Source organism: Microtus ochrogaster (assembly GCF_000317375.1).
Source record: "Microtus ochrogaster isolate Prairie Vole_2 chromosome 14 unlocalized genomic scaffold, MicOch1.0 chr14_random_3, whole genome shotgun sequence".
Taxonomy (NCBI): Eukaryota; Metazoa; Chordata; class Mammalia; order Rodentia; family Cricetidae; genus Microtus; species Microtus ochrogaster.
In genome coordinates this window covers 768,397-788,370 of record NW_004949098.1, presented here as the reverse complement: position 1 = coordinate 788,370, position 19,974 = coordinate 768,397, and the positions used below count along the sequence as shown (strand labels likewise).

Genomic DNA, 19,974 nt, shown 5'->3' with positions numbered 1-19,974 from the left:
AGGGCACCCTGAGTCCTTGGCCACATCCTATGCCAGATCCAGGATGGAACCTGCTGTTTCTCTTCCACCACTACCCCATGAAACCTGCCAGGTAGAGCCTTTTCATTGCCTGTAATCAATCCTGAAAAAAAAAAAAAAAAAAAACTTAGGACTCCCCACCGGTACTCAGGAAAGATGACAAGCCAAAATTTCCTCCCTGGAGAACAATAAACTCAATGCTAGTTAGAAACTCAAGAAAATCGCAAGCATGATGCAACCACATTATGTCAACATTATGGATGGACCAACAATCCAGTCTACAGGAAAACAGGCTCTTAATTCCATTTTTACTGCACAATAAAAATAGCTGACATTTCCTGTCTGCAGGGACACCTCAAAATGTAAATGCAGAAAAATACTGAATGGGGGAACATATCCAGGACAGACCCAAGATTATCCCTCACATTTAATTTTTTAGTATCATCAAATAATTCTGAACCTTTTATAAGGAGTAATGACACAGAATTCATAATTAAAATATTAGAATTCCTTTTATAGACATTGTGACATGAATATAACTAATTCTAACCCAGATGATTAACTTCCCTCCCAAAGAAGGATTCCAGAAGAATGTCCCTATAATGAAACTCTTCCTAATTCCTTTAAATTTTCCATTATAAAGAATTATTGAAATGTTGCATTGTCTACAATGAGGTATTAGGGTTCAGAATGCTCTGGTCTGCCTGTAGTGCTTACTTGGTCATGCTCAGTAGCTGGCATCTGATCATGTCAAGCAGCAGGTAAGGGTACGTTCTAAGAGAGACGCCATGGATGACAGTATTGAGAGCAGCAGGAGAGGGAGAAGGCAGGGAATCAATACTGCTAGAGAGATGATTTGAAGGAATCAGATAAACATGGAGTTCTGAGGATAGAAACCACAGCAGGCTCAAGTCTCCCTAGTGTGGCAAGAAAAGCGGATATAAAAGGGAAAATAAAGTACACGGTGCAGTGATTTTTCTGAAAGCTATGAAACACAGTGTTGGGGTTGGAGAGATGGCTCACAAGTTAAGAGCACGCACTGCTTTTTCAGAGAACCCGAGTTCAATTGCCAGACTTCACTTCAGGGAATCTAAAGCTCTTTTTGTTTTGATTTTTCAAGACATGGTTTCTTTGTGTAGCCCTGGAACTCACTCTGTAGACCAGGCTGGCCTTGAACTCAGAAATCTACTAGCCTCTGCCTACCAAATGCTGGGATTAAAGGGGTGTACCACCACTCCCTGGTTTAGGAGGAAAGCTCCTTACTGACTTGCTCCCCTTACTTTCTCAGCCTAATTTCTTACACAACTCAGAGCTACCAGTCCAGGGTTGTCACAGCCCATAGGAGGCTAGGCCCTCCTACATCAATTGTTAATCAAGAAAATGCCACATAGACAAGTTAATAGACCAATCTGAGGGAAGCAATTCCTCGATTGTGGTTTCTTCTTCCCAGGTAACTCAAGTCTGTGTTGATTTGACAGAAGCTAGCCAACATACTGGGTTACTAAAGATTTGTGTCTTTGATTCCCTTTTCTCTGCAGCAAGTGAGAGGGAACTTCGTTAGGTTGCAGACCTGCATCTCAGAGCTGCGCATGCTGCAGGTAGAAAGTTGTTACAGACCCCATCATACCTTACTGCCACTGGCTGTAGAGGATGGGCTCCAACAGTTCAAACAGTTCAGCAGATACATGGCCACCAGTGCTACTCAGCCCAGTACTTCCCTGGAGGTAAGTGATGCTGCCATTTTCCCATTTCCATCTGTGTAGGTGTTTCATATTTATTATCCTTATGTTGTTTTGTTGCATAGGCATTAATGTGATTTCAAGGCTAAATGTTCAGCTACCTGCAAGTAAAAGATTATTTCCCTTTCCCATAACCCATAACGAATTCAGTCCTTTTTTTCTTTTCTCCTCAATAGTTTATCCTTTTTTTCTGTGCATGTGTAAATGCATGTGCACACACATGCACGTGTGTGTGTGTTTGCGTGTTGTGTTATGTGTGTGTTGGATACTCAGACCTGGAATTATATGCAGTTGTAAGTTGCCCAGTCAAGCACTGGGAACTGTTTAGCATGAATAATAAAAACCCAGAGAAAGATATTGGGGTTCAACCTGAAAATCAGAAAAGCAAAGCAGCAGCCAAACCACTAGAGAGCTCTTACCTCTATGAAATCTTCAGACTAAAAGAGAGCAAGTTCCTGTCTCATCCTACCTTATATTCCTCTCTAGTACTGACAGTGTTTGGTAGTCACTTTCTTTTGTGTCCTGCTTGTCCAATAAGGACAGCATACTGTCAGCAGTCAAGGCAAGGGCACTTTCTTGCCCAATGGCTTACTTTCGCCACAAAGAAAGTAAACTCCTTGTGTAGTTCTTCAGTGTCCATTATCTTCTCTGAAGTGGATTGGTGCTGCCAGAAGCAGACATGTCTCATTATCAAAACACAAAAAAAACAACTATGTTATTAAAACATCTTAAATGCCATATTCTGTAGATCTCCGAAGTGTTTGAAGATAATCTATCTAAAATATATCTTTGTTTGACCTTGAAAACACACTTAATGTGACTACAAGTTCAATTATAATAGGTGATTAACTACTAACCTGCATTTCCTTATTATCCTAAACAGCTGGTAATAATAATTTTCAAGACTAGAAATTTACATTACATTGTTAAATGTACAATTGTAAAATGTACAATAGGTACAATAGCTTGAACTAGAGTAGAAGTGATGTACAATATGTTCTAACAAAATAATAATAATATCAAATATAAAAAATTTGTATATATATAAATTGTATAAAATCCAATCCAGTATAAAACTAGTAGTTACTCTTTAAAAGTAAATTCAATAATCTACCTTTTTATCCTATCCTATCTATATTCCCCCTGTTTGTCAAAACGAGAGCTCTGAATCTAATCTCCTTTGTTCAACTTTTCTCCTGACCATGATAACAACTGGTAACCAACCCCCCTAAGTAGTGCTAAATATCCATAACCCATTAAACAACCAAAACCCACCACCCCACCTTTTGGGAATGTGGGTGTTGTATTTTTAAATTTACTTCCTGCTGTCTGGGGATGAAGGTATCTTTAGGGGAACCTGAACAGAAAAATTAACTGTCAAGTCCTGGGAGAAGTGGCTGTATCGTTTGTTGTCCAGGCTCTGCATAATGGAAAAGTGTAGGGTCTGTCTCAAGTCCTGGTTAGAGCAGTCTGTGAGGCTGGATCATCTCAGCCAGCCACCTCGAAATTGTTCTGAGCAGTTTGTAGTACAAAACCAATCTTAAATGGTGTTTTTCAGCTTAGCGGTGTTATCATAGCCCTGGATGAATTGTCATTGTGAGGCTCCATCCTGTTTGGAGACTACAGAAGTCGCTGTTAGACATGCTCATAGTTCACTGCAAAAGACTGATAGAAACTCAAACCTGAAACCATGTACAGGAAGGTAGATGATTTTTTTTTCTAGAATTAGTTAGTACAGTAATACCATGACAAAAAGTTATATATATATATATATATATATACATATATATATATATATAAATTTAATACCTTAAGAAAAGCTGTTAAAGAGTTGATATGAAACCAAAGGATTATGAGATTAGTTGCAATAAAATAGTCCTTAAATATTTGTTTTTCTTCTGTCACATCATGAGACAGAGATTTTAATAAGCATGCTTGGGTTTAGAGAATGAGAGAGCCACACTCCAACTCCAGAGCCAGCTTTATTTATTTATTTATTTATTTATTTATTTATTCATTTATTTAAGATTTCTGCCTCCCCCCCCACTGCCTCCCATTCCCCTTTCCCCCATTCAACTCCCTCATCAGCCCGAAGAGCAGTCAGGGTTCCCTGCCCTGTGGGGAGTCCAAGGACCTCCCACCTCCATCCAGGTCTAGTAAGGTGAGCATCCAAACAGCCTAGGCTCCCACAAAGCCAGTACGTGCAGTAGGCTCAAAACCCAGTGCCATTGTTCTTGACTTCTCAGCAGTCCTCATTGTCTGCTATGTTCAGTGAGTCCGGTTTTATCCCATGCTTTTTCAGACCCAGGCCAGCTGGCCTTGGTGAGTTCCCAAAAGAACATCCCCATTGTCTCAGTGTGTGGGTGCACCCCTCGCAGTCCTGAGTTCCTTGTTCATGCTCTCTCTCCTTCTGCTCCTGATTTGGACCTTGGGGTTTCAGTCCGGTGCTCCAATGTGGGACTCTGTCTCTGTCTCCTTTCATCGCTTGATGAAGGTTAATATCCAGGGGGATGACTATATGTTTTTCTTTGGGTTCACCTTTTTATTCAGCTTCTCTAGGATCACAAATTACAGGCTCAGTGTCCTTTATTTATGGCTAGAAATCAATTATGAGTGAGTACATCCCATGTTCCTCTTTCTGGGTCTGGCTTACCTCACTCAGGATAGTGTTTTCTGTTTCCATCCATTTGCATGCAAAATTCAAGAAGTCATTGTTTTTTACTGCTGAGTAGTACTCTAATAAGTATATATTCCATACTTTCTTCATCCATTCTTCTATTGAAAGGCATCTAGGTTGCTTCCAGGTTCTGGCTATTACGAACAGTGCTGCTATGAACATAGTTGAACATATACTTTTGTTGTATGATAGGGCCTCTCTTGGGTATATTCCCAAGAATGGTATTGCTGGGTCCAGGGGTAGGCTGATCCCGAATTTCCTGAGAAACCACCACACTGCTTTCCAAAGTGGTTGTACAAGTTTGCATCCCCACCAGCAATGGATGAGTGTACCCCTTACTCCACAACCTCTCCAGCAAAGGCTATCATTGGTGTTTTTTATTTTAGCCATTCCAGAGCCAGCTTTAATCTTTAATTCTACTGGGACCACAGAAAGACCATTTGCGTTATATGTCTGTAGAGAATAGAAGAAACAAACATTTAGGAAGATTTATGAAATTTTAACCTGTTGGAAATGTGATATACCAATAGGCTAATTACTCTTTTTCTTGAGACATATTTTTCTGGATGATTTGTTCTTTTTCTTTGCTTGTCTCATTTGTCCGGTGGTCTTCAAATTCCATAGCTGGATACCTCTCTTCTCCTGAAAAGTCAAAAACAAAACCCTTCCCCAATCCTAATTCGGTTGAGATTCTCTTTTGACAAGTTATACTTGATCAAATTAAAAGCCTTTGTTAGTTTTATAGGTTAATTTAGATTAAAGAACCATGCTGTTAGATGAACTATCATCTCTTCCCATTAAGAGGTGTCTCTTGTTCAAATCAAATATTTATCAATTTTGATAATATCCATAACTTTTCTTCTCCTGTGGAAACAAAGGCAAAACCCCTTCCCCAATGTAACACATGTCCTGGTTTCCATTCTGAGGTCAACACATCTTTAATGTATATCAACTGAGTTAATTCTGTAGTTTCCTTCCTACTGTCCAATGTCTCTCTGTAGCTGTTGTTCCTTTCTCATTAGCATTTAGAAAATTCAAAGTTAATAAAGCATTATTCAGTCTATTCCTAGGGGTATTTATCATCCCTTTCTGTTTATTTAACATATCCTTTAGAGTTCAATTTGATCTGTCTATAACTGTCTGTCCTGTAGGATTGTGTGGTATACTTGTAATATACTTTATATTATAATAAGCAAAAAACTTTTATATTCTTATAGACATGTGCTGGGGCATTGCTATCTTTATTTGTACAGGTATACCCTTGATGGCCATAACTTGTAGCAAATGTGTAATTACCAAATCAGCCTTTTCCGACTCAAGGCAGTTGCCCATTAAAAAACTGAATAGGTATCAATGGTGTGGTGTACATATTTTGGTTTTCCAAATTCTATAAAATGGAACACATCCATCTGCCAGATTTTACTCCTTTTAGTACCCTTTGGATTACTTCCTCCAGGTATTGGTGTTTGGTATATAAAGAAAAAGTAGGACATTTCCTTATAATTTCCTTGGCTTGTTGCCATGTGATAGAAAAGTCTTTTTGTAAACCTTTGTTTTTGACATGTTTTTTTTTTCGAGATAGGGTTTCTCTGTGGCTTTGGAGCCTGTCCTGGAACTAGCTCTGTAGACCAGGCTGGTCTCGAACTCACAGAGATCCGCCTGTCTCTGCCTCCCAAGTGCTGGGATTAAAGGCGTGTGCCACCATCGCCCGGCTTGACATGATCTTTTTTAAAGATTTATTTATTTATTATGTATACATGCTCTGCCTGCATGTATCCCTGCAGGCCAGAAGAGGGTGCCAGATTTCATTATAGATGGTTGTGAGCCACCGTGTGCTTGCTGGGAATTGAACTCAGGACATCTGGAAGAACAGCCAGTGCTCTCAACCTCTGAGCCACCTTTCCAGCCCCCTGACATAATTTTTTTAATGAAATTTGGAGGCCTTCAGCCATTTCTAATCAATAATTGATCGATTTCTGCATTACCTTGTGCTAGAGGACCTGGCAGACCCGTATGGGATCGGATGTGTATTATGTATATGGGAATGATTCCTATTCCTGATTATATCTTGTAACTAAATAAATAATATAATCAATTCTATATCCTCTGATATAAATTCAGCAGTTTCAATATGCAAAAAAATCTTTCTGAATATTGTGAATCATTAACTATGTTGAGAGATTTTTAAAAATTCCTTCGTACCACAAGAATAGCATCTAATTCTGATTTTGAACAGAATCATAAGGGCTTTAATCCACTTTACTTAAATTTTCTGATTTGTAATTTGCCTTTCCTAATTTATTTGCATCAGTATAGATTGTGGAGGCTCCAGTTATTGGTGAGTCCCATACAAAGTGAGGAAGGATTCAGCTAGTTCTCTTTATAAGTTGAATTCTCTTTCTTTTGGGATAGTTGTTGATAATCTCTCCCCCCAAAAAATTACTACAAGCTTTTTGCCAGGGTTCACTTTCTTCCCATAATTTGTCAATTTCATCATTATTAAAAGGTACTATAATTTCTGCTGGGTCTATTCCCACTAATTGACGAGGTCTTAGTTTTCCTTTTTGAATTGACTCAGAGACCTTTTCCACATAAGTTTTTAATTTTTTACTCAGTTTATGTGGTAAAAAAAATTCACTCTAAAATAATATCTACCCTCTGCATTAAAATTCCTGTAGGGAAATATTTGGAGGGTAATATGACGAGATGCAGTTAAGTTTTGGATTCACATGACCCACATGTGTCTTCTGTAATTTCTCTTCAAAGTCAATTCGCTCTCAGCTTCATCTGTAAATCCCTGGGGCCATTCAAGTCCTTGTCATCATCTAAGGTTTTTTGTTTTTTTTTTTAATTAATCAGGTCATCAGGACCTATCCCAGTAATGTGGGAAATGTCTCCTAGCAATCTTTGGAAGTTATTAAGAGTCTTCAATAGATCTCTCCTAATTTGCACCTTTTGGGGTCTAGTTTTTGTAAACCTATTTTATAAGTTAAATAATTAATAGAATCTCCTCTTTATAATTTTGTCAGGAGCAATTTGTAATCCTCACCAAGGCAAAATTTTCTTTACTTTTCAAACATTCTTTCTAAAGTATCTACATTTGAATCAGATAGCAAAATGTTGTCCATGTAATAGTAAACTATAGATTGAGGAAATTGCTTATGTACCATTTCCAATGGCTGAATTACAAAATACTGACACATAGTAGGGCTATTTAACATCCCCTGTGGGAAAATCTTCTGTTGACAGAGACCACTAGTTCATTTCCTGACCACCCTGACTCAAAATAATCACACAGAAACTATATTATTTAAATCACTGCTTGGCCAATCACTTAAGCATATTGCTAGTTAGCTCTTATGTCTTAAATTAACCCATTTCGAGCTGGGCAATGGTGGCGCACACCTTTAATCCCAGCACTCGGGAGGCAGAGACAGGCGGATCTCTGTGAGTTCGAGACCAGCCTAGTCTACAGAGCTAGTTCCAGGACAGGCTCCAAAGCCACAGAGAAACCTTGTCTCGAAAAACCAAAAAAAAAAAAAATAACCCATTTCTATTATTTTATGTTTCACTATGAGGCTTGTGGCCTACCAGCAAGGTTCCAGCTAGTGGCTCACATCTTTCTCCTCTGGCAGCTCCATGCCTTCTCCCTGACTTCACCTATTCTCTAAGCCTGGCTATATTCTGTTAAGCCATTGGCCAAAAGCAGCTTTTTTATTTGTTAACCAATAAAAGCAATACATATATAGAAGGACTTCCCACACTATTTTTCATTTTCTGTTTAGACAAAAAGGAAGGTTTTAACTTTAACATAGTAAAATTACATAAAAGAAAACAAGTATCAAGCAAGAATTACAGTTGCAATAGTTATATCTACATTATCTTTTATCATAACTAAGGAAATTATAACTATCTATTCTTCAACTCCATCAAAGACCCCAGAAGCATATAATATTACCTAAGTTAAAGGAAGTTTATTGTAAACAACTTCCAAAACCCTAGAATTGACAGAGACATCTTGTTGCCTGGACAGTCATCCAAAGTTCTTCTATATCATTGGAGCACCCATCTTCAGCCTACAGGCCCACAGTATCTGGCAGACTTCTTTATGAAGCAGGAAATTTGAAGATCTGTTCTACCTTGTAATGGCAAAGTTTATCAGTTGCTTTCTTCTGTGTCTTGTAAAATGTCTGGCAGACTCTTTCATGAAGCAGGAACCCTGAAGGACGGTCTCACCTTTAGGAAGTTGAGCAGTCATTTCTCTGTGGATCCTGCGTGTCCAATTCATACAGCATAAATAACATCAAGCAGTCCAGGCAAGAGTAGTTTCTTGTCCAAATGGCTAACAAACTCCATGAGGAGCCTCTTCAATGCAATTGTCTTTTATCAAATTTTTAATTTTTTTATTTTTATTTTTTACATACCCCACTTCCCAACCACAGTTATCCCTATCTTTACTCCTCCAAGTGCCCCTCTGCCCCACTATATCCCCTCCTCCATTTCCAGAAAGAAAGAAAGAAAGAAAGAAAGAAAGAAAGAAAGAAAGAAAGAAAGAAAGAGAAAAAGAAAGAAGAAAGGAAAGGAAAAGAAGGGAAAGGAAAAAGCAGGATTCCTAGGGATATCAATCAAAATTAGGCACAAACCCTCATATCAAGGCTGGAAGAGGCAACTCTGTGGGAGAAAAAGGGTCCCAAATACAGGCAAAAGGGATAGAGCTACCTACTACTCATTCTCTTAGGGATCCCACAAGAATACCAAGCTACACTCCATAATAGATATTCAGAGGACCTATCTCAGACCCACACTGGGTGCTTGGTTGTCTCTTCAGTGTCTGTGAGCCCCTATCAGCCCTGTTTACTTGATTCTGTGGGTTGTTTTTTTTTGTGGTGTTCTTGACCCCTCTGGCTCCTACAGTCCTTCCTCCCCCCTCTTCTTCAGGCTGCCCCTGGCTTCACCTGGTGTTATCTGTGTGTCTCTGCATCTGCCCCTATCAGCTGCCAGAGGAAGCCTCTCTGATGACAACTGGGCCAGGCACTAATAATATGAATATAGCAGAATATCATTAGGAATCATTTCACTGACTTCTTTTGCCAGTTGTATTTGGTCCTACCTTGGGTCTCTGGGATATCCTGCTCCTGGATCCTGCTGTCCAAGCAGTGTTAGGTGTAGGATTCTCATGGCATGGGCTTCAAGTTGGACCAGTCATTGGTTAGCCACTCCTGTAAGTTCTGCACCACCATTACCCCAGCACGTCTTGCAGGCAGGACGTGATGTATGCTAAAGGTCTTGTAGCTGGGTTATGTCCCAGTCCCACTGTGGGGAGCTTGTCTGATTATAGAAGATGGCCGGTTCAGGCTCTGGATCCCCATCACTAGGAGACTTCACTGTGTCCCTCTTGTAGATTATGGGGTGTTTCCACTGCACTGGTTTCTACATTGCCTCCCTGGATGCCCCCCCAATTCTAGTCATCTCCTCCCATCCTGAACCCTACTGTTCGCATCCCTACTTGCCCCCTGTTCCCCTACAAAATTTATTCTATTTCCCCTTCCAGGAAGATCCATGCCCCCACCCACATGAGCCCTCTTTGTTACTTAGCCTTTCTGGGTCTGTGGATTGTGTCATTATTCTTTACTTAACAACTAATGTCCATTTATAAGTGAGTACGTACCATCCTTGTCTTCAGGGTTACCTCATTCAGGATGATTTTTTTTTCTAGTTCCATCCATTTGCTTGAAAATTTTATTGTTTTCAACAGCCAGGAAATACTCCATTGTTTAATGTACCACATTTTCTTTATCCATTCTTCAGTTGAGGGAAATCTAGGTTGTTTCCAGTTCCTGGCTATTATGAATGAAGCAGCTATAAAGATAGTTAAGCAGTATCCTTGTGGTAGGATGGGGGATGGTCATCTGGGTATATGCCCAAGAGTAGTATGGCTGGGCCTTGAGGTAGACTGATTCCCAATTTTCTGAGAAATATTGATCTTTAATCAAATTTTGACTCAAATTGACTAAATTTTCTTGGAATTAGCAAATGTCAAAATTGATGCTAATCTGGCTCCAGGCTGAGACAATCTTAAAATAATCTTAAATAAATCATGGGTGAATATTCTATGGGTATGTTTGTGAGTGGCTAAAATAGTCTCAGTTTTGGTAACCTCTGGCTGCAAACAGATGACTTGAAAAGTAATAGTGTGGAACTTCTCATTTCCAGTTCATATGTGAAGAAGTTGGAAGTTGTCACTTTGTCCTAATAATTTTTAAAATTCTCTGCTTCCAAAAAAAACCCCAGAAACCCAATTTATGTGATAAGAATGTGCAATAAGCCAAGCTTGGGAAATTCAATCTTCCAGTACACATGAAACACTAACGGGTGGAAACTACCTAAAATTCTAGTCCATGCGGAGGCCTGGGACCAAAAAATGAGGAAATCCTGACACCTACTGGCCACTAAGCAAAACTCAGCCCAAAAGGTGGTTTGCTCTCCACTGTCCACTAGGACACTACATACCCACAGGTCTGGCTTTGCAGGCTTGAACAGGAGCCTTAACCCACACATCGCATGTCAGTTTGCTACAGGAGACGTCACAGGGAAAGGAGGAATTCAAAACCCATCCTCTCAAGGAAGAAGTCCTGACTAATGTTATATAATGTATGATATAGATTGCACGTTACATATGTATGGGGCATTGAACTTGGAGTAATAAATCAAAGAAGGCACAAACTCCTAATTCCTAAATGAAATCATGAAGCATACAAATAAGCAATATACCACAGATAGTCTACAGCAATGCTTATTGTAGCATTATTCATAATAGCTGAGCTATAGAGTCAGTCTGGATGTCTCTCAACAGAGGAATGGATGGAAATGTGGTCTACGTGCACAATGGAATTTTTTTTCAATGAGAAGGAAAAATGAATTGCATCATTTGCAGAAAAATGGATGTAACAAGGAGATATCAAATTAAGTGAATTAAGTCAGACCCAGAAGGACAAAAGTCACATTTTCTCATTTGTGGATCCCAGATTTTATACGAACAGATAAAATCATATGTATATATGACATAAAGTCATAAAGTAGACCCAAACTGTCCTGTGGAATGAAGAGAACTAACAGGGAGGGAAAGGGGTGGGAGCATGAGGGTTCTAGTCAACGTCTCCAAAACCATTCAAGAAAAGAAGAGGGGAGAATAAAATAGCTAGATTAAAAGAGTTCACCGAACTACAATTTGTGAGAAATTATCCTCGTGGGGGGAAAGAGAAGGAAAATAATACAGGTTATAAATGTGTATCTATACCTGAAAAGTAAAACATATCAAAGAGGAAATATGAAGATAAATGAAGGCATTTCTCTTAGTCTTAACTCATGAAACAGATAACATTTTGTTCAAAATCAGAGCAACAGCATGCTGGTCGTGCATACACACTTAAGTTTATAAATCAGTGAGAAGGTGGCAGCAGTGATGTAAAAGAGGGTGGAAAATTAAGATAATTATTGCATGTTTGAGAGTCGTGGCCCCTGCTGGCCTCACACTTGCTGTGTAGCTGAGGGTGGTCTTGAACTTCTGATTCACCATGCCTGGCTCAAAATTATTTCTATAGCATGCTTATACTTCCAGTAGTGTTATTTGAGAGTGGACCTGGATTAATCATGAGTATATGTTACAAGCTCTTGGATGACTACTTTGTAAAGTTAAAAAAAAAAAGTACAGCCAATTGCTAAAAATTGGAAAGAAAATAAAATCATAGGAGCTGCTTAACTAAAATCATTAGAAGCATGGCAGTGTGGCTCAAGGCAGGGCATTTTCCAAGCATGTAAAAAGGCCAGGTTCTATCCCTGCAGAGAAAAAAGAGGAAGAAAGGAAAGGAGGAAGGGGGGTGAAACAGGAAAAGAGGTGCGTGTGACAGACATACAGTGGTGACAGTGTAGGTCAGTGCCACAGTGTCACTAGTTACTTAACGTCAGTGACCTAGGAGCCCCAGGTAAAAAGTAGAGAAAGTCAAAATGGATCAAAAGAAAGACCTGATTATGTTTCATCTACAAGAAACCCGCACTAGAATTTTCTTAGCCACTAAAAGCTCTTGCTGCTCAAACTTGAAAACCTGAACTGGACCCTAGAAAGAGAAAACAACTGAAAGTTGTCCTCTGACCTCCATACTTACTCCAGGACACATGTGCATGTGTGTGCGTGTGTGCACGCACACACGTGCACACATACACACACACCAATAATAAATAAAATAAATAATTTATATTTTATAAGAAGCCCACATTAAATAGAAAGATATAGAGAGCTTAAAAGCAAGTGTATAGAGAAAAACACCAGTCAAAGCAAAAGAAGCTGTATTAATTTCAGGCAAAGAAATGTCAAGGTACACAAAGTTATCAGGGGTAAAAAGAATATTATGCAATGGTAAATCCATTATTCCAAACGACATGACAACTCTTTTTAATGTTTTAACTTTTTTGTTTTTTAACAATTTTTTAAAATATTTATTTATTGTGGGGTGTGGTGGCGCAGACCTTTAATCCTAGCACTCGGGAGACAGAGGCAGCCAGATTTCTGTGAGTTCAAGGCCAGCCTGCTCTATATAATGAGTTCTAAGATAGCCAGAGCTATACAGTGAGACCCTATCTCAGAAACACACACACAGACTTTGTTTTATATGTATGGGGTTTGCCTGCACACATATAAGTGCACATCTTGCGTGCTTGGTGCCCAGAAGGCCAGAGAGGGTTCTGAATTCCCTGAAGCTGGAATTGCTGAGGGTTGTGGACTGAGCCCAGTTCTTGAAAGAACAGCCAGTGCTCTTAACTGCCAAGCCATCTCCCCAGCACCAACACAATGATTCTTTTTTTATTATCAAAGATTTTATAAATAAAAATGAATGGTGATAAAGTTAAATCAGTCAAGTATATGACACAGTACTGTAAACACACTGCACAACATAGACAATGGCATTTTTACTTTAGCAAAATGGTATCATTTGTCATACAAATATACTGTTTATTAAATTTTACTACATTATAATTTGCTTTTATTTAATTTAAATTGGATTTCACTTCAGCATGATAAGAACTAGAGTCCCACAGAATTCATGTCTTGTTTTGTGGTGTGCATATTTAGGTAAAGGGCTACTAAAAGCACTTTAGTAGTTTAGGTAATTTTTCCTCTATTTATTCTAATTTAAGGTAGATGACACACTGCCGCTGCTCACTCTGACAAAGTGTTCTCCTTTGTGGTTGTCCTCAGTGGCTTCTGTCCAGAGACAACCAGGAGGGGACAGTGGGCTGTTTGGAAGCTTCTGAGCCAGGGAAGCTCAGACACTCACACTTAGGGTCCAAAACATGAAGTTAGAAGCGTTCTGGTGTCTCTCTGATGGAGGGGAACAAGGATGAAGACATGGAGATGGCGACAAAACATGAAGCTGTGCATAACTGCAAATGTTGACTGCCTTCCATGCCAGACACCACCCTCGTGACAATAGTCATTGCTTGTGAGATGAGGAAAATGGGGTTCGGGAAATTTAGTAACCACAGAGCTATAAGATCGCAGAAGCAGGTGTCCCCACCATTGTCCTCCTAGCTACAGAAATGATCATTTCCACCATAGCTTAGCTTCTGAAAGTCACCAGTGAGCTCTGAGTGGAGGACCCATGATCAAAATTCCCCACCAGGGTTCTCAGAGCATAAAATTTGTTACAATGGCCAGACTGGAACAATATTCACCAGCTTCCAAAGCACAGGAGGAATAGGCAAGGGCTGGATTGTTGAGATGACTAGTTTTATATGCATCAGCTTAGCAGAGCCACGGGATACCTAAATAGCTATACATAATTATACATTTTTTTCTCCCTTTTATTGAAAATAATTTTTTCTCACATAATATATCCTGATTACAATTTCTCATCCCTCTGTTCTTTCCAGCTTTTCTCTACTTCCTCTCCCATCAGGTTCACCACCTCTCTATCTCTCATTAGAAAACAAACAGGTTTCTAAAGAATAATAATAAAATAAAATAATTTAAAACTCTTTGATAGGGCTGGAGAGATGGCTCAGTGGTTGAGAGCATTGCCTGCTCTTCCAAAGGTCCTGAATTCAATTCCCAGCAACCACATGGTGCCTCACAACCATCTGTAAAGAGGTCTGGCGCCTTCTTTTGGCCTTCAGGCATACACACAAACAGAATATTGTATACATAATAAATAAATAAATATTTAAAAAACTCTTCGATATACACAGTGAACAAGTGACACTTAAAATAAAAACACACCCACGGGGCTGTCTGGCTTGGTTATACACACCTATATTCACAGAACTCAGAAGTATTGCATGCATAGTAGTAAGGACAGCCCCTCTGAGAAACAGTGCTGGGAAATTGGTATATACACGTGTAGAAAACTAAAGCAAATCCTTTTCTCTTGCCCTCTACAAAAATAGACTCAAAAGAAATCACACATCTTTATGTAAGACCTAAAACAATAAGACTATAAGAGAAAAATTAAGGAGAAACATTTGAGGCATACACAAAGATTTTCTGAATAGGATTCCAATAGCTCACGCAATAATACAAATAATACATAAAGGGGCTGCATTAAATTTAAAAGCTTTGGCTCCACAAAAGAAACAATCAATCAGGGTGATGGTGGCTCTTCCATTTAATCCCAGCATTCAGGAAGCAGAGGCATGGGAATCTCTGTGAGCTCAAGACCAGCCTGGTCTGCAGAGCGAGTTCCAGGACAGTCAGTGCTACCCAGAGAAACCCTGTCTCAAAAAGAAAGAGAGAGGAGACAAGAGAAAGGGAGTGGGGAGAGAATCAGCAGAGTGAAGACAAAATCAGAGAAAATCCTTTATCAGACAGTCAATGGATGTTCACACTATATAAAGAACTTGAGTTGGAAAGATGGCTTAGTGGTTAAGAGCCTTGGCTGCTCTTCCAGAGGACTGGGTATTGGTTCCCAGCACCTCCATGGTGGCTCATAAGTATCTGTAACTCTAGTTCTCAGGGTTACTGTGAACCAAAAACTACTCTACAACAGTAAAGCATTCAGAAACAGTACTAGCAATTGTGCTTTGACCTACATCCCTCTTGGCTAATTAAAAACATCTACATAAAAAATAATTGTGTATACAATTGTCTTCCAGAGTCTCAAAATCCAAGGCAAAACTGATCATTGAAAACATTCATTTCAATGGCATGAAAGATCCTAATTATACACAAATGCCTTAATATTTCTTCATGCCCAACATACTGGGCAAGGGTAAAGTACATTTTAGAGTTAAATCGTTTCTCTGGATCCACATTGAAAAAAACAGGGAATCCATCGGTGTTGTCTGAGTTTTCCACCATTCTGTTGTCGGGCTTTTGGTTTTCTGTCCTGCCCAGTTCCTGCAATCGTTAAGTCCCAAAGAAATCACACAGAGGTCTACATTAGTTAGAAACTGATTGGCCCAGGGGCTGGAGAGATGGCTCAGTGGTTAAGAGCATTACCTGCTCTTCCAAAGGTTCTGAGTTCAATTCTCAGCAACCACATGGTGGCTCACAACCATCTGTAATGAGGTCTGGTGCCCTCTTCTGGCCTGCAGACAAACATACAGATAGACTATTGTGTACATAATAAATAAATAAATATTTTTTAAAAAAAACCTGATTGGCCCATTAGCTCAGGCTTCTTAGTAACTCTTTTTTTTTTTTTTTTTTTGGTTTTTCGAGACAGGGTTTCTCTGTGGTTTTGGAGCCTGTCCTGGAACTAGCTCTGTAGACCAGGCTGGTCTCGAACTCACAGAGATCCGCCTGCCTCTGCCTCCCAAGTGCTGGGATTAAAGGCGTGCGCCACCACCGCCCGGCCTTCTTAGTAACTCTTATAACTTATATTAGCCCATTATTCTTGTCTATATTAGCCACGTGGCTTAGTACCTTATTCGGTGAGGCAGTCAAATCTTGCTTCTTCTGTGGCTGGGTCAGGACTGCAAACTAGGACTTCCTTCTTCCCAGAATTCCCCTGTTTTCATTGACCCACCTCTACTTCCTGTCTGGTTGCCCTGCTTCTCCTTCCTTTCTGGCTACTGGCCAATCAGCATTTATTTAAAATATAATTGACAGACTATAGACCATTGTCCCACACCACATCTGAGAATGGAAAACATGGAAACTCCACTGGAAGATGAGCTCTCTAAAATGTAGAGCTTGTGTGGTGTGAGAACCTCAGTACCCTGTTCCTCTGCTTTCCTCAGAAAGAAAATACTTTGAGCAGAGGAAATGCTACCAGTGTTTAATGTTTTTCACCCAGGATGAATAAGAGAGAGACCAGAGCACATGGCTTCTCTCTGGTCGCTGTCTGGATACCATCTAGACACTATCTGGGATTAGTGGAAAGGATTTCTGATGACTGTCTGTTTCATTGGAATCTGTCACGTGAAACTTTACTTGTACCATTCTTAACCTGCCGACTAATATCAAGTGAAGTTTAAATTATATTTAAATCCCTCTCTTTGTACTAAACACAATAGCTACAACCAGAGACTTAAAATGTTGTCTTCCAGAATAGATTGTATGTTCCTCACTCTGGATATAAGAAAAGCAAACATATTCATTATTTTCATGGATTTCACTTTAGATTACTGTCCTGACTTCTGAGCCTGGAAAAGAAGTGATCAGACAACTGGAGGAAGGGTTGAAGGATATAAACCTACTTTGTGTCAGAAGGCTGCAGGTGGTTGAGATCTCAAAAGACACCCAAGAGAATAGAGACTCACCATCTCCCGTTGAAGAGCCCAGCAATGATGGTAAGAATTGAGCTTTTGCTGTTCCCATGCTGGTCTTGACCTTGCATTCTTCCTGCCTCAAAAATGTTTATTTGGGGCTGGAGAGATAGCTCAGTGCTTAAGATCACTTGCTCTTATGGAGGATTCTGGTTTAGTTCCCAGCACCAACACGGTGGCTTGCAATTGTCTATAACTCCAGTTTTGGGGATCCCATGCCCTCTCTGGCCTTAGTGGGTGCTAGGTATGCACATGGAACATAGATGTACATATAAGTAAAATGCCCTACACACAAAAAATTAAAATACATAAACTAATCATTTTTAAAGGGAAAAATAGAGTGTAATGACCCAGACCTGTAATTGAAACTTTTGGGAGATGGAGACAGGTAGAATTAGAAGTCCATACTTCATAGAGGCCAGCTTCGGCTACCTGTAATGAGAGAGAGTGAGAGACCCAAATTTTCAGATTTTGTGACATAAAGCACTTAGAACAGTGCCTGGCACAGATAAATGAAGTGCACTGATATTAATGGTAGGTTAGGAGAAGTCTTTGTAGTGCTTTTTAATATGCCTTTTCCTGATAAAATTTCAAGCCTTAGTCATTTATTGTTTTACTAAAAAGATTATATGACCATCAAAATACTTTGCAACTTAGAAGCCTCTCCTAACCCAATTACAGTACTTTTATTTTTGTACATTGTCCCTCAGTTGTCCCCTGTCACATTTATGCTATATAGGTTGAATTTGTCTAATTTTTTTATTTTCATCTAACATAATATAAAACTTTTGCATAGTTCTCATGCTCCTTCCTTTCTGCTTTTTGTCTATTTTTGTTCCTCTTTCACTCTTAAAAGAAAACGAGAAAGTGTTTACCCAAGAAATAGGTACAAACTCTTACAGGGAAACCAGGATGCTGTCTTTACCCTGTTTTCTCTCTTTACATGTGAGCCAGCCCTGTATCGACAGCAAATTCCTAATGGTTTTAATCAACTTAGGATCTAGGAAATTCTGCTCATTCTAGCACCCAAGATTGGCCTCATAGAAGAGCCATAGATATTGGGAGCAATGCTGCTATCTTCTTTAAGGATTTTTTTGTGTGTTATTGTTTTATTTCTTATTTGTTATTAGTATTCTGTTTACACACATGTATGTTCATTTTTAGCTTTCCACCTGGTTTTGAAGCAGGGTGCCCCTGGTTTCCACTGTTCTGTGTACTGCAGGATAACTGGTGTACGAGCTTCCAGATGATTCTTCTGTGGGCACCTCCTGCAATGCTGGGATTACAGGTGCATGCCACATCTTCCAGTATGTTCTAGGGATCAAACTCAGCTTGTTGGGTTTGTATAGCAAGTGCTTTTTACCCCTTGAGCTAGTTCATCCCGGAAGTAAAGTTTTTTTTTTAATTTTTTTCTTCTTGTTTTACCTATTTGCTGCAGTGCTGGGAATCAAACTTAGTACCCTTGCACCAAGGCAAGCACTCTACCACTGGGCTAGATCTCTTGCTCCTTAAAAATAAATTTTGGAGGTTGGAGAGGGAACTCAGCAGTTAGGAGTGCATGATGCTTGTAGTGGTGTGAATGAAAATGGCCCCCATAGGCTCATACACTTGCAAGCTTAGTCGCCCATGATGGATTGTTTGGATAAGATTAGGAGATGTGGCCTTTTTAGAGGAAGTGTGTCACCAGAAGTAGGCTTTGAAGTTTCAAAAGCCAATGCCAAGTCCAGTGTCTGTCTGTCTGTCTGTCTGTCTCTCTCTTTCTCTCTCTCCCTTCCTCCCTCCCTCTTCCTCCTCCTCCTCTCTTTTTCTCTCTCTCCCTTCCCCCTCCCTCTCCCTCCTCTCTCTCCTTCCCTCCTTCTTTCTGTCTCTCTCTCCCCTTCCCTCCCTCCCTTCCTTCTCTCTCTGCCTGCTGCCTGTGCATCAGCATATAAAGCTCTCAGCTATGCTCCAATGCTGTGCCTGTCTGCTTCTCACCATAATGATCATGGACTAACCCCCTGAAACTGTAGAAAGGCCCCAATTAAATGTTTTCTTTGATAAGAGTTGCCTTAGTCATGGTGTCTTCACAGCCATAGAACAGGAACTAAGATAATGCTCTTCCAGAGAACCCAGGTTTCCTGTCATTCACTATGAGTAGTTTACAGCCACCTTTAAATACAGCTCAAGAGGATCCAAGGCCCTCTTCTTGCTTCAGGAACCCATATACATATGGCATATGTTCGCAGATACATAGATATACATACTTTTCAAAAAAGAAAGAAATATCAACAGGGATATATATTATAGTACTTCTTGGGGATGCCTAAAGCTTCATTAGTGTTCCTTAAAGAAGTCAGAACTTGAACATGATGGTAGATAAAACACTCGATAAAGAATTCAGTTCTCCCCAAACTGACCTGCTAATGTGATTCCAATCAAAATCCTATCAGAACATTTTGGTTGATTTTGTTTGGGCTTGGTTTGGTTTTTTGTTCTTTGAAACAGGGTCTCACTATGTAGTTCTGACTGGCATGAACTTACGGTAATCCTCCTGCTTCAACCTCCTGAATGCTAGGATTACAAGTATGTACTGCTATGCCCAGCTTCATTTTGTTTATTTTGTTTTGTTTTGCTTATTTTGTTTTGCCAAAGCCTAGGTTCCATATTACCTAGGCTGCTCTAGAAGATAGGATTCTCCTATTCCCCTCTCAGAAATGCTGAGATTACAGTTGTGTGCCACCACACCCAGCTCACCTTTTTTTGTTTTGGTTGCTAATCTGATGAGCTAATCCTATGGGA

The 19,974-nt window shown here is 39.7% G+C and overlaps 1 protein-coding gene across 1 annotated transcript in view; it reads left to right on the top strand.

Moving 5' to 3' along the window:
- M1ap (meiosis 1 associated protein) overlaps nt 1-19,974 on the top strand; it is a 74,820-nt gene that overhangs the window by 6,058 nt on the left and 48,788 nt on the right. Inside the window, exons 2-3 of the mRNA XM_005364692.3 lie at nt 1,557-1,742; nt 17,052-17,220. Coding sequence (XP_005364749.1) covers nt 1,557-1,742; nt 17,052-17,220 — 355 coding nt within the window. The remainder of the gene's footprint in view (nt 1-1,556; nt 1,743-17,051; nt 17,221-19,974) is intronic.